Genomic DNA, 15468 nt, shown 5'->3' with positions numbered 1-15468 from the left:
TTGGTCAGAACTACGTTTTTGAACCAAGCCTTATATACGCACAACGTGTTCACCACTGGAAAATTAGTTCTTCTGTGAATGCAGCTGCAGCTTTGTGTTTAATGTGGTTTTTAACTAGAGATTGACTGGCAATTGCTTCCATATGAGTATTGCCTTCTACATGAAGAAGATAACCGTTCCCGTTTCTTGAAATCCTTGATGCTTAATGTGTAGTTTAAATCCTTGTCAAGAGAATGGTGCTATTTCTTTTCAACTAGGTAAAAGTCCAAGAGGATCAGGGTGTTTCATTGCAGTGAAAAAGTCAGTTAGTAGCACTATAGAATTGCACTAAACTTTCAAAACATGCTTTGTTCCTCCGATATAAAATATTCAACAGCCTCTTTTGAAATGGTAGAGTTTAATGACAAAAAACTATGCAAGAGTCTTAAATTTACAACATAGGGTATTAACTAGCCAATGTAGCTGAACACCTGATTTTTTTTTTTATTATGAAATCATTAAATCATTATCTTTGGTAATTTTTTATTTTTTTGTTGGTACTGAGAGTAGTAATATATATTTCCTTTTATGATAACCAACTTTATAGTGTTGTATAATTCAATTCCAAAACAGTAATGTTCTTTTCTAACTGCTGTATTAACCAGAAAGTAAAATACTATATCTTGTAAATGGCCTCTTTTTGAATTAGCTAACCTATTGCTCAAATGAATGTGTGCCATTCTTCCTCACAGGCACTGTGGCTTTGGAGTTAGATTTGGGTTCAAATTTCAACTCTAGGACTTTTTTATTAAAACATTGGACAACAAGTTAACATATTTGCACCTGTTCCTTCATAATCTTTAAAATGTGTATGCACATGCTTCTTTCTCAGTGTAGTTGGCAGAATCAGATAAGCTAATGTGACCATACGAGGTGTGATCAAACAATACAGTGAATGTTTAAGTTAAAAAACAGTATTAAAGTGAAAGACACATTGCCATTAACTGCCCTCAAAATACTCCTCCTCCCTTCAAACACACTTATCCCTTCATTGTTGCCACTTTCTGAAGCAGTTTTGAAAGTCCTCTTTCGTGAGTGTCTTTAGTTGCACTGCCGTGCCCCATTGTCCTGAATCATTTTGACTTTGAGGAAGAGCCAGAAGTTGCACGGTGCTAGATGTGGTGAATAAGGTGGATGAGGACACACGGGAATGTTTTTATTTGACAGAAATTGCCATATACCAGAAGCGACATGTGACACAGCGTGTTGTCATGATGGAGGATGATTTACGGCACACTTTAAAACACATCTGCTCTCAACCGTAGCTCACACCTGACGGACTGCATGAGACAAGTTGAAACCTGTCACACACTGTTACTAAGATTCGACACACTGCTTCCAGTATTGAAGACCCCTTGCCTTCTTCCCATTGGATGCACTTAGCAGCAGCATTCACCTTATGTCTTGATCACAATGGAAATGCTCTGTGTCACACGTCACTTCTGATACAGAATTTTCTGTCAAATAAAAACATTGCGATGTATCCTCATCCACCTTATTCACCAGATCTGACACCGTGCGACTTCTGGCTCTTCCCCAAAGTCAAAATGACCATGAAAGGTAAACATTTTGAATCAATTCAGGACATCGAGGCAGCCACGACAGTGCAACTAAAGGCAAGAAAGAGGAAATCCAGAACTGCTTCAGAAAGTGGAAAGAACGATGGGATAAATGTGTTCGAAGCGAGAAGGAGTATTTTTGAGGGGAATTAATGGGAATGTGTCTTTTATGTAATAATTTTGTTTTATTTACACATTCACCATGTGTTTTGATCACACCTCGTAGTTCCTAAATAACAAAGTGCTATATGAACAATATTTTGACAGTTGCTCATTTATGGTAATTTGCCAATAAAAATAATTTAGAGTACTTGGTTTTGAACAATATCTCTTCCACGTAATAAATTTTCAGCATTAGTTGTACATTTAAGAAACATCCAATAGTATGATAATATAAACTTTACAGTTTAGAATGCAAGGATGAGCCACTCTTCTATACATTGATGGCATGAATCAAACATTTTGTGTTATATATATATGTAAATATATATATATGTATTTCTACATTCTAAATGATATAGGTGTGTGTTTTTATAGGTTTGCCTGAATCCATCATTGCAGCTGCATGTTCAAGAAGTGGCCAGAGGGTTCTGCATGTTGATTCGTAAGTTTATCAATAGTAGCATTTTAATACTTCCTAATATCTGTACAGAATTAAAATTTAAATACACACGTGTATGTGTGTATATATTGATATACACACATATATATATATACGTCATATATAAACTTAAGTTAGAAAAATTGTTAGAATTGTTCAGTTTTCATCAAAAACACGTGAAATATATAGTATATAAATTTTACTGTTATACTCTGAAACAGTGATATTTCCTTTGAAAATAAACCAAATGTACCATAATTATTTTTCACATGAGTGATTTTGTTTTATCAATGATAAATAATTCTCCAAGAGGCCTGGAAACCTCACACCTGCCCTTTTTCTTATACTCGTACATTTGTGTGGGTGTATACAACCTGTATATACAACTTTATTTTAGGCTTTATATTTGATTGCTAAAAGAATGCAGCTAATACGTTTAGTGTATGTGGTTTTCTTAAAATCAATCAAAATTTAAACTATTAAAAAACTCTCAACTAAGAAAAAAATCTATTTTGATTTTCTCTATTTTCCTTAAATGTGATTGATTGTAAAAAGAAAGTTAATGGAAAATTCAAATTTAACGTAAAGCATACTTTAAATCTCTCCAGTCCTGCTTCTTCCTGAAACAAATCTGTAACTTTGTACATATCTATTTAGTGCTTTTGAACATTGTATCTTGGCACTTTAATTGTTCATTAAATTTGAATAGAAAAGAAACAAGAAGAAATGAATTTTTTTATTTACTGTTAGATATTAACTGCAATGTTTTTCAGAATATCAGAATTAGAGAATAACTAGGTTTGTTATGCTTTATACCGTGTTTCTCTGAAAATAAGACCTAGCTGGCACATCAGCTCTAATGTGTCTTTTGGAGCAAAAATTAATATAAGCCCGGGTATTACATTATATTATATTGTGTTATATTGTATTATACATGGTCTTACATTATAGTAAAATAAGACTGGGTCTTATATTAATTTTTGCTCCAAAGGACGCATTAGAGCTGATTGTCTGGCTAGGTCTTATTTTCAGGGAAACACGGTAGTGCTTTCTCATATATTATCCCATTGTAAATATGTAGGAACCCAAAAAGTGATATTAGTTCATTTACACTTAACCCTTTCTAAATTTAGTTTGAGAGCATACGAACTCTTTAGTAATTGGATGAAACTTCTAAATTAAATTAGGTTCAGGTTTTAAATGAGTCCTGCTCTTGCACTTCTCTTTCACTGTTATATGAGGTCTGACAATTAAGTTCGTGAATTTGTTGCAATGATGTTGCTAACCTTTTTTGATATCAGAGGGATTATTCATCATGAATTTGTACCAACTGGACAAATAGTTAACCAAGTTTACTATTTGGAAGTGCTGAAATGGCTGTGTGAAAAAGTTAGACGACCTGAACTTTTCACATCACAACAATGCACCAGCTCACACGGCACTGTCTGTGAGGGAGTTTTTAGCCAGTAAACAAATAACTGTATTGGAACACCCTCCATACTCACCTGGTCTGGCCCCCAATGACTTCTTTCTTTACCCAAAGATAAAGGAAATATTAAAAGGAAGACATTTTGATGACATTCAGGACATCAAGAGTAACACGATGACAGCTCTGATGGCCATTCCAGAAAAAAAAAAAATTACTTTGAAGAGTGGACTGAGCACTGGCGTCGGTGCATAGTTTTCCAATGTGAGCACTTCGAAGGTGACCGTAGTGATAGTCAGCAATGAGATATGTAGCGCTTTTTCTAAGATGAGTTTGCGAACTTAATTGTCAGACCTCATATACATAGCTGCTTATATTAATATTTTAATTCAGTCTTTTTGACATATCATGGATTCACATGTGGAAAAATCTGCCACACTATAAGCCCAGGTACTGGGCCAGTGTGATTTAAAAGCTCAATAAACAAAAGTATAAATTCAAATTTATTTCTGACAATGTTAATTAACCTAAAATTTAAAATAATACTTAAATTTCCGAAAGTTGTTATTTTTTGTGCTCACACTTTACGCTACTCACCATATCTATTTTTGTACACGTGTTACGTAGTTGAATAACCATCACAGGCACGTGAGGTAGGTGGTGTTATCCTAATTTAACAAATTGGGAAAATGAGGCATAGAGAAGTTAAGTAATTTTTCTAACATTACCCAGCTAGTGCTTATCTAACTTGAAATTTGAATTTGTTTTATGTTTTCTTATTCTGAAACCTGAGGTCTTCCAGAATGAAAAATGTTTTAGAAATCACATAGGATTTGGTGATATACCAATATAATGTTTGATTAGAAATATAAGAAGCTAAATCTTATTTTGATAAACAGTGAATTGATTAGAAAGGGCTTGATAATGTGGCTACCTTAAGACCTTATAGCTTAGTAAAATAGTTATTTCAAGTGAGAAAATGTTTTTTCTGTTTTAGATCCTCAGATTTGGGGGCTTTCTGAAAGTGTAGAAACATCTAGGAATTGATTTATAAGACATTTTTCGGCTATGAGCCAGGTTTAAATATTCTCTCATTTTTATTCATTTTAGCATTTAAGGCTCTTCGTAGTCCCGGTTAATCTTTCCCAGCCCTATTTTTCATGTCAGATTTAAACGTATAATAGTACCATATGTCTCTGTTCCATGGACATACCTTCCCACGGTTTTTAAAATAATTTTTTAAATATGTTTTTTTAAATTTTCAATTACAGTTGACATAGAATATTATAATAGGTTCAAGTGTACAATGTAGTGTTTAGATATTTTTATAATTTACGAGGTGATCACCCTGATAAATCAGTTCCCCTATGACACCATATGAAGTTATTGTTATAATACTGGCGTCCCAAGAAAATGTACACATTTTAAGAGATGTTATGTATGTATTTCGAAATTGAATTGAATTATGGTAGCATTGTGTAGTATGACATTCGCTTAAAAGATGGCATTAATCAAATGAATGCTAGTGTCATTCATTGTATTACAATTTTAGTAGTTTTTTCCTTTCTTAAAATGTGTATACATTTTTTTGGCACCCTCTGTATTATTGACTGTAGTCCTTATGCGATACTTTACATTCCCATGACTATTTCGTAACTACCAATTTGTACTTCTTAATCCCTTCCTCTTTTGCACCCATCCCCCCACCTCCTCCTATCTGGCAATCCTCAAAATGTTCTCTGTATCTCTGAGTTTGTTTCTGTTTCGTTTGTTTGTTTATTTTGTTTTTTTAGATTCCACATATTAGTGAGATCACATGGCATTTGTCTTTCTCTGTCTGACTTACTCCACTCAGCATCCTCTAGCTAGGTATATCAGTGTTGCTGCAGATGGCAAGGTTTCATTCTTTTTTGTCTGAGTAATATTCCATTGTATATATGTACCACCTCTTCTTTATCCATTCATTCATTAATGGATAGCCAGGTTGCCTCCATATCTTGGCTATCGTAAATGCTGCAATGAATATATGGATGCACATGTCCCTTTGAGGTAGTGTTTTGCGTTCCTATGGCTAAATACCCAGAAATGGGATTACTGGGTTCCTCTTTGCTCTTGACATAGCCTTTGTTTTAAAATCTGTTTTGTTTGGTAGAAGTAGTGCTACCCCAGCTTTTTTTGTGTTTGCATTTTCATGAAACTATTTTTTCCCATCCCTTTACTTTCAGCCTGTGTTTGCTTTCGATCTGAAGTGTGTTTTAGGCAGTATATGTAGGTGTCTTCTCTTCTTTCTTTCTTTTTTTAAACTTTTATTTATTTTAAGTATGTTTTTTTCAGGACCCATAAGCTCCAGATCAAGTAGTTGTTTCAGTCTAGTTGTGGAGGGCACAGCTCACAGTGGCCCATGTGGGGATGGAACCTGCAACCTTGGTGTTGTGAGCACTGTGCTCTAACCAACTGTGCTAACCGGCTGCCCCGGGTCTTATTTTCTCATCATTCAGCCACCCTATGTCTTTTGATTGGAGCATTTAATCCATTTACATTGAAAGTAATTGTTGATAGGTATGTAGTTACTGCCATTTTATTACTCAGATTTTTTATTTCTTTTTGTTGTTGTTGTTCTTAAAGGAGTCCCTTAACATTTCTTGTAATACGGTTTTGGTTGTGATGAACTCCTTTAGCTTTTTCTTGTCTGGGAAGCTATTCAACCTGTCTTTCTATTCTAAAGGATAGTTTTGCTAAGTAGAATAATCTTGGTTGTAGGTCCTTGCTTTTCGTCACTGAGTATTTTGTGCCAGTACATTTTGGCCTGCAAAGTTTCTGTTGAGAAATCAGCTGAGAGTCTTATGGGATCTCCCGTGTAGGTAACAAACTGTTTTTCTCTTGCTGATTTTAAGATTCTTTCTTTGTCTTTAACCTGTGGCATTTTAATTATGATATGTTTTGGTGTGGGCCTCTTTGGGTTCATCTTGTTTGGGACTCTCTGTGTTTCCTGGGTTTGTATGTCTATTTCCTTCACCAGGTTTGGGAAGTTTTCCGTCATTCGTCCTTTTTTTTTATTATTAAAGTTTATTGTGGTGACAGTGCTTAGTAAAGTTACATTGCTTTCAGGTATACAATTCTGTAACACATCATTTGTATATCACATTGTGTGTTCACCACCCAGAGTCAGTTCTCCTTTCATCACCATATATTTCCTTGTTCTCTTTTTCTTCTGATACCCCTGTGATGCAAATGTTGTTATCCTTGATTTTGTCCCAGAGGTCCCTTACACTATCCTCATTTTTTTGTATTCTTTTTCCTTTTTCCCGTTCTGATTGGGTGTTTTCTGCTACCTTATTTTCTAACTCGCTGATTCGATCCTCTGCTTCACCTAATCTGTTGATTCCCTCTAATGTATTCTTTATTTCAGTTACTCTGTTCTTCATTACTGACTGGTTCTTTTTTATGTTTTCTATCTCCATTTTTCTGTTTCCTATCTCTTTGTTGAAGTTCTCCCTGGTATCATTTAGCACCCTTATAACCATTGTTTTCAACTCTGCATCTGGTAGATTGCTTGTCTACATTTTGTTTAGATCTTTTTTGGAGCTTTGTTCTGTTCTTTCATTTGGGACATGTTTCTTTGTCTCCTCATTTTAGCTCTCTTCCTGTGTTTGCATGTATGTATTAGGTAGAGCTGCTATGTCTCCTGGTCTTGACAGAGTGGTCTTATGTATTAGGTGTTCTGTGGGCCTCAGGGATAAGAGTCTCCCTGGTCACCAGAGCCAGGTGCTCCAGGTGTATCCCTTGTGTGGGTTGTGTGTGCCCTCTTGTTGTAGTTGAGCCTTGGTTGCTGTTTGCCTGTTAGTGGTACGGATTGATCCTCGGGCTGACTGGTTGTGAGGGCTGGCCATGACTGCAGTGAAGGAGCTGTTGTGCAGTGGCTGACCCTACAGAGCAGGATTTGCTTTAGCAGGTCTCTGGTGCCTGCCCAGTCTGCCCTTTGGGTGTGTTGTCCACAGAGGCCTTCAGGTATTACTTTGGCTTCATCTGTAGCCAACCACTGGGTTTGCCAGCCCTGGGGTCTCTGGGAGGATCACTGCCAATGGCGAAGTTCAGCTGCAGCCTGTGCCCTGTCCAGGGCCACCTGGCATGTGCCACAAAGCAATCTGCAGATTGCTGCCACTTGCACTGGATTTGGAGGTGCCTTGGAGAGGCTAAGCTGTGAACTGAGGGTGGCTGCCACTCATACCGGGCTTGGGGCTGCTTAGCAACAGCTACGGGGCATGCCGAGGCTAGACACTGCTTGTTTGGAGTTTGTGAAGGTTTGAGAGATTTTAAGAAAGTCTGTAGCATGAACCAACATAGGCTGTTTGTATGGAAAAGCCACTGGGAAGGGCTTGCGTGGGCCAGCAATTTGGGTGGGGCAGGGTCTCAGTGAATCACGAGGGCAGGGTGAACTTTGTCAGCTTGGTTCATGGAGACTCAGAGGCAGCACTCGCCTCTGTTTGCCTGCTGGGCGGGGTAGGGCCCGACACAGAAGCAATGCCTTCTGCCGGCCTTTCTATCTAGAAGAAAGCTGCCTCTCCAGCCCTCGCCCTAAACTCAGACAACTCAGTTCCTCCCCGTGTGTTCCTACCTTTCAAGCTGTTGCCCCAGCGCTGGAGCTCAGAGTGAGTGAGTCTGTAAGTGAGTAAGTCCTTGTGGAGGCCCTTAAACAGGAGCACCTTAGACTCCAGCTTCCTCAGTCTCACTCAGCCACAATCTTCACTGGTTTTCAAAGGCAGAAGTTATGGAGACTTCTCCACCCAGCATTGGAACCCTGGGCTGGAAAGCCTGGTGTGGGGCTGGGACCCCTTGCTCCTCCGAGGGGGAACCTCTGGAGCTGAGATATTCCCCTGATTTTTAACTGCCACACGCAGGTGTGGAACCCACTCATTCTGCATCTCTGCCCCTCATACCAGTCTTGACTTGGCTTGTTACTTTATGTCTTTACTTGTAGGACTTCTGTTTAGCTAGACTTCAGGGGATTCTCAATGATGGTTGCTCTGTAGTTGTAATTTTGATGTCATGAGAAGAGGCAAGCACATGTTTACCTACTTTCTCATCTTGACCAGAAATCTTAAAATAATTTTTAAATCATGGTAAAAAAAAAAAAAAGAAAACGTAATAAAATTTGCCATCTTTACTATTTTAAGCATACAGTTCACTAGTGTTAAGTATATCCATATTGTTGTGCAACAGATCTCCAGAACTCTTCATCTTGCAAAACTGAAACTATACCCGTTAAGTGATAACTCTCTATTCCTCTTCATTGTAGCCCCTGGCAACCACCATTCTACTTTGTCTCCATCAATCTGACAACATACTTCATATAGTTGGAATTATACCATATTTGTCTTTTTGTGACTGACTTATTTCACATAGCATAATGTGCTTAAGGTTCGTCCATTTTTGTATCATGTGTCAGAATTTCCTTCTTTTTAAGAGTGAATAATATTCCTTTGTATGTATTATACCCTACCCATTCATCTTTGATAAACATTTGGGTTACTTCTACCTCTTGACTATAGTGAATAGTGCTGCTATGAACATGGGTGTGCAAATATATCTTTAAGACCCTGCTTTCAGTTCTCTTGGATATATACCCAGAATTGCGATTGTTGGATCATATGGTAATTCTATTTTTAAGTTTTTGAGGAACCTCCATACTGTTTTCCATAGCGGCTGTATCATTTTATATTCTCACCAACTGCCCCTTCTTTGGCTCCACTGGGAAGTTGTGTATGGATTTTTGAGCCAGAATGCCTGGGTTCAAATCCTGGTTTCTTCCCTTACTGTGTAAACGTTGACAAGTTATTTAACCTTTCTGTACCTCACTTTCTTGATGTAAAAGGATTAACAATATTACTTTGTTAAGATTATTTATAGGATTAAATAAAATAATCTATGTAATGGTTTTATAACAATTCCTGAAACATAGTAAACCCTCAGTAAATGTTACTCTCACAATACTGCTGCTATTGTTACTACTAGGTATAAACAGTGAAGCCAGAGAAAGGAGTAGCTAATCATGCCTGGGAGGTTTATGGAAAGTGTCATAAAGATAACATTTGAGCTGAGTCTTGAAAGCTGAGTAAGAATTTAATGAAGAGTTAGAGCATTCCAGAAAGAGGAAACAGATTGAAAGGACATGTCATGCTAGGTGAATGGTGAGAATTTTAGTATGACTGAAAGGTTGGCTATGTTTGTAGGATTCATGAGAGTTTGAAACTGGTAGATGACTGGAACCATTTTGTGGAGGCCTGTTTACTAAGGTGGGGGTGTCGAATCTTTAAAATCTTTATGTCTTTCCCGTACACTCGTTATATCCTGTCAGCTCTATTCTAAAACATAACCAAAATTAAATGAGTTTTTTCTGTCTCCACTCCTCCTTCCAGTTCGTTCCACCATCGTTTACCAAAAATGTCCTCATTGGTCTCTGTTTTCACTTACTGCCCCCGGTGTTTGGCCTCTTCCTCCTTTCTAATTGCATCACATATGTTTCTCTCCCTTGCTTGCTCACTGTGCTCTGCTATAGCTGTAATTATGCACTCTTTTTTATTCTTAATATTATTTATGCTTTTATTTTTATTTATTTCTCCTTGATTTCTCTTGCTAGATATTTGTCTATATTACTAGTTTTTTAGAAGAACCAGCTTTTGCTTTTTTGTTTCCTTATGTGGTATCTTTGTTTCCGATGGAATTAATATCTACATTTATCTTTATTATTTCCTTCTACTTTTTTTGGCTTGAAATCACTTGTTCTTTTTCTAATTTCTTGATTTAAACTCTTAGTTCTTAATATTTAAGCCTCTTTAATATAATAATTTATGATTCTAGTTTCCTCTTAGGCATCATATTAGCTGTCTTCATGAGTTTTAGATATTTTGTTATAGCTAGTATGATTTCTTCTTTGGCTCATTAGTTCTTTAGAGGTATGATTTTAAATTTACAGATACATTTTTTTTAAAATTTCAATATCTTAATTGAATTTATAATTTTGAGCACTCATGACAAAACTTGAAAATGAGAAAGTTAGAAAAAAAGTTGTAGTGTGTCTCCTCTCTCTTCCTCCCTTTCTACCCACATTCCCAACTCCCGGAAACAGCTCCTGTTACCTTTTGTATGTTCTACAATACTCTGTCCAGCTAAATAAGTTGCAGAAAAATATGTAAGTTTTTATTATATGCATATTAGATTCAGTGTAGCAAAAGTTGTACTGAGCAGTTCCAACACCAACAATCCCTCGTGTTGCCTTTTTATTCCATACACAGCTCCTTCCTCTGCCTCCCATTACTAACCCCAGCAACCACTAATTTGTTTTTTAGCTCAATAATTTTGTCATTTTTGACAAAAATATGGTATTCTATATTATATATCATAGTTTTTTAAGCATTCATCTGTTGAAGGTCATTTTGGCTGATTCCAGTTTTTCGTTGTTAAGAATATAATTGCTGTGTGAACACTCTTCCATAGATTTGTGTGTGTGAACTTACATTTTTATTTTGCTGGGATAAAGGCTGAGGCATGCAGTTGCTCAATCATATGGTAATGACGTGTTTAGTTGTTGCTTTTTTTTAAGAAACTGCAAACTGTTTTCCAGAATCCCTCTACCATTTTATAGTCCCACTGGCAATGTAGAAGTAATCCAGTTTCTCTGCATCTTTGCCAGCATTTGGTGTCACTATTTTTTTGGTGTAGTGATATCTTATTGTGATTTTAATTCATACTTCCCTAATATCTAAGGATGTTGAACATTTTTCGTGTGCTTATTTGCTATCTGTATCTCTTCTTTAATAAAATGTCTTCATATCTTCAGTCTATTTTCTAATTGGATTGTTTGTTGTCCTATTGAGTTTTGAGAGTTTATTATACATTCTAACCAAATACATTTTTTAACTTTATCTTTTTGGTAATTGGTTTCTAATTTAATTACATTATTGTTAAATAATGAGCTCTGCATGATATCAGTTATTTGGTGTTTTTGAGAATTGCTTTATGGTTTCAAGCTATATGACTCCATGTAGCATAAAAATAATGTTTTTGTTATTGTTGGATATGGAGTTCCACATGTTCATTAGATCAAACTTGTTGATGTTCAGAATTCTATTATCTGATTAGTTAATTGTGAAGGTGTATATTATAATAAAATCTCCTTTACTGATTGTGGAATTCTTATTTTTTATAATTCTATTCATTTTTGCTTTATGTATTCTGAGTGTATATTCATATGGATGTTTAGATTTAGAATTATGATATCCTTACTAGTTACCTTATGTTTTTTCCCTCTGACAATGCTTTTCCCTTGAAGTCTGTTTTGTATGATATTACATAGTGACATTAGGTTTTTTTGTTTTTTGGTTTTCCCTGATACATCTTTTCTGTCCTTTTATTTTGGCTCTTTCTGTTTCTTTTTGTTATAGACATGTCTCCTGCAAATAGCATGTAACTAGATTTTATTGTCTTAATTCAATCTGGGAATCTGTATTTTAACTGAATTTAGTCCATTTACGTGTATTGCAATTCACTAATATTTGGATATATTTCAACCTTCGTATTTCTTGCTTTCTCTTTTCTTTGTTTTTCTTCTCTCGCCTTTCTACCTTTTATTGAATAGAGGTATGCTTATACCATGTTTGGAGTTACAGATGAAATTTATATTCCTATAGAATAGAATAATTAAATTTTTCACATATATATTCACATTAAAGTCTTAAGCTAATCAAAGCACATATTCTCAAGCAATACAAGGGCTACCCTCTCATGTGTATTGTTATCTAGCATTTTGGTGATACTTTGATTTGTATACCCCTTTTAGTTGTTATTTATTTATTTATTTATTTATTTATTTATTTATTTATTTTACAGTCAATGCTTATTTAGATGTTTACCCGTTGTTTTGCTTACAATCCATGTTTACCAGTTTTTTGTTTGACTTGATTTGTTTGTTTGCTTACTCTTCATTCTGGGGCCAATATCCTGCTTCCTGAAGTTCTTTCAACCTGGGTTTGTTAGTGGTAAGCTCTGTCTTTGTCTACTAATGCTTGTATTGCACTTTCAATATCCAGTTATATATAGTTTGTTGTGTAAGTAGACATTGAGAGTGATTTTCTCTCAGTGCTTTGTCCTCTGGCTTCCTTTGTTGCTGTTGAGAAATGTTTTTTTGTAAATACATTATTTTCTTTTTGATTGCTTTAATATTCTTATGTATGTCTTTATAGTTTTACAGTCTTACTCTTATCTCTCTGGATGTTGATTTTACTTCAGATTTTCCTGTTCAGAACTCATTTGGTTTCTTGAAATCAAATGCCTTTTTTTCTTTTTTTTTCTTTTTTTTGGTGGGAAAATTCTCAACTCTTTCTTCAAACATTACCTCTCTCATTCCTTCTTTTGGAAATTCTCATATGTGTTGAGCAGTCTCTTTCTACTTTTTATGCCTCTAAATGTCTCTTTTATATTTCTCATCTTTTTTATCTTTTTTTCATAAGAGGAAATAAAACTAATATACAGAAAAATGTTTAACTCAGTAATGATGAAGGAAATAAAATAAGGCATTTTTTATTTATCAATTTTCCAAAGTTAAAAAAGATACCTACATCAAGAGGACATATGCTAAAGTAGACACACTGGTGGCTATTATGAGGGTACATAATTACAACAACTCTTGGATGTCATTTATTAATCATTTTTTTATCTTTGATATTGCATTCTGGGTAATTTACTTGCCTTTATTTAGTTCTGGGGTTACAAACTATGGCCCACAGATCAGCTACTTGTTTTTGTAAATAAACTCTTATTGGAACTCAACCATATGTATTTATACATAATACTGTTTACATACTGACTATGGCTGCTTTCACATTACAAAGACAGACAGAATTAAGTAGCTGCAACAAAAACTCTGTGGTCTGCAAATCCTAAAAATTTACTATCTGGCCTTTTATAGCAAATGTTTGCAAATTTCTAGTTTGTTAATTATGTCTTCAGGTGGTCTTATTTTCTGTTTGACCTAGCTATCATTTTTCTTTTACTGACTCATTTCTTGAACATCTGTTTTGTTGTTTTTTAAAACTGTCATGTTCTTTCCTTGTATTTCAATTCATTGTTTTATTGTTTTGAACATGTATTTATTACTTATTTCAATTATGTAAAGTTATTGGATGTTTAATACTACTGTTTGCTATTTTTCTTTCCAGCTTCAGGGTCATTAGTTTTCCTTCTTTATTTCTTCCTAAATGTTGAATTTCAAATTTTACTTAGTGGGACTTTATCTGTTGAAATCCTGTGTGACCTGGTTAAGGAGTATGTTTCTCCTAAGTGGTTTTGCATTTCCTTTTGCCTGGTCACCCAGTGCTGTTACTGACTGTATTAGTTTATTATTACTGATGTAACAAATTACTACAAATACAGTAGTTCAAAACACCACAAATTCATTCTTTTACAGTTCTTCAGGTCTGAAGTATGAAATGAATCTTATGGGGCTGAAATCAAGGTGTAGGCAGGCAGTGCTGCATTCCTTTGGAGTTTTCAGGGCAGAATGAGCATTTCTTTGCCCTTTCCAGCTTCTAGATAGAGGCCACCTGTTTTTCTTGGCTTACAGGCCCTTCTTCCATCTTTAAGCTTCTCCCTTCAGCCTCTGTCATGCCATCTCATTTTTCTGCCTTTGACCTTCTTGCCTCCCTTTTATAATGAACCTTGCATTTACGTTAGGGCCCACCTGGATATTCTAGGATATTCTTCCCATCTCAGGATCCTTAATTTATTCAAAAGTGTCTTTTGCCATGTAAGATAACATATTCATAGCATTTGGGCATTAGGACATGGACATCTTTGGGGAACCATTATTCTGTCAACAACACTGGCTCAACTCAATTTTTATATTTCTTGGCATGAGAGTTCCTGGTTTATGCAAGTATTATATACACTAGCGCACCATAATCACCTGTGCTTCAGGTTTGCAGTTGTAAATTCTCAGAGAAATTTCCCCTTCTACTTACATCCTGTTTCATCAGCAATCCAACATTACCTTCTTTGAATATACAGTATTCTCTCATCTCTTTATGCCCTTTTTTCATGTTGGTCCCTGTTCTGTGTGAACAGTTCCTACTCCTCCTTCAGGACGTAGCTAAGACACTGCTTTTTAGTGAAGTCTTCCTTGATAATCCCAGTAGTGTCAATTTTTCTTTTTGTCTGTATTCTGAACATTTTTATAATGTAACATGTTTTACACAGTATTATTGTTTATAGATCTGTTGGCACCGTTAGACTCTTGGTGATCAACGATAATGTCTTAGCCATCTTTATATTCCCAGTGTCTAAGGCCGAATGTATAACAGTGCCTAAATGAATATTTGATAAATATATAAATGATAAGAATATGTGTGCCAAGCCACATACCTGGTGATGGGCGTTAAGAATTGCCTCATCCATGCTCAGTACAGCATTGGTCCTTGCTGATCTACAGCAGGTAAATTCATGGTAGTTTAAAAGGGAGGCAGTCATATGTTGACGAGAAATGTGAGGTTTGCCCAGGGTCAGACAAGCAGATGACTGGAACCAAAACTCAGATCTTCTTATTCCTATTCCAAATATATTAGAAATATACCACACTAACTTTGTTGTTGCTGATGACTTGAATTACTCCAACTAATTCTAATTTGTAGACACAGCAGAAAACCATTACCTTGTATTTTTGCTGTTTTCTCAATTAAGTTCTATTGAATAGGTTAGAACCATGCTTCTCGCACTAGTGGTGTTCTGGTTCTTGGTGGGGTAGTGGTGAAATATGAAGCCAAAGGATAAACAGTGGAACATCTGCCTGGTGT

General features: G+C 35.6%; 1 protein-coding gene across 1 annotated transcript in view; it reads left to right on the top strand.

Moving 5' to 3' along the window:
• Window positions 1-15468, top strand: part of CHM (CHM Rab escort protein) — a 191514-nt gene that overhangs the window by 23548 nt on the left and 152498 nt on the right. The window contains exon 2 of the mRNA XM_019717433.3: window positions 2136-2202. Coding sequence (XP_019572992.2) covers window positions 2136-2202 — 67 coding nt within the window. The remainder of the gene's footprint in view (window positions 1-2135; window positions 2203-15468) is intronic.

The sequence above is a fragment of the Rhinolophus sinicus genome, chromosome 18 (genome assembly GCF_057876585.1).
Source record: "Rhinolophus sinicus isolate RSI-liver-muscle chromosome 18, RSI-T2T, whole genome shotgun sequence".
In the NCBI taxonomy this organism is placed as follows: domain Eukaryota; kingdom Metazoa; phylum Chordata; class Mammalia; order Chiroptera; family Rhinolophidae; genus Rhinolophus; species Rhinolophus sinicus.
Note: the sequence above shows the minus strand (reverse complement) of the source record. Positions and strands in the feature narration are given on the sequence as shown.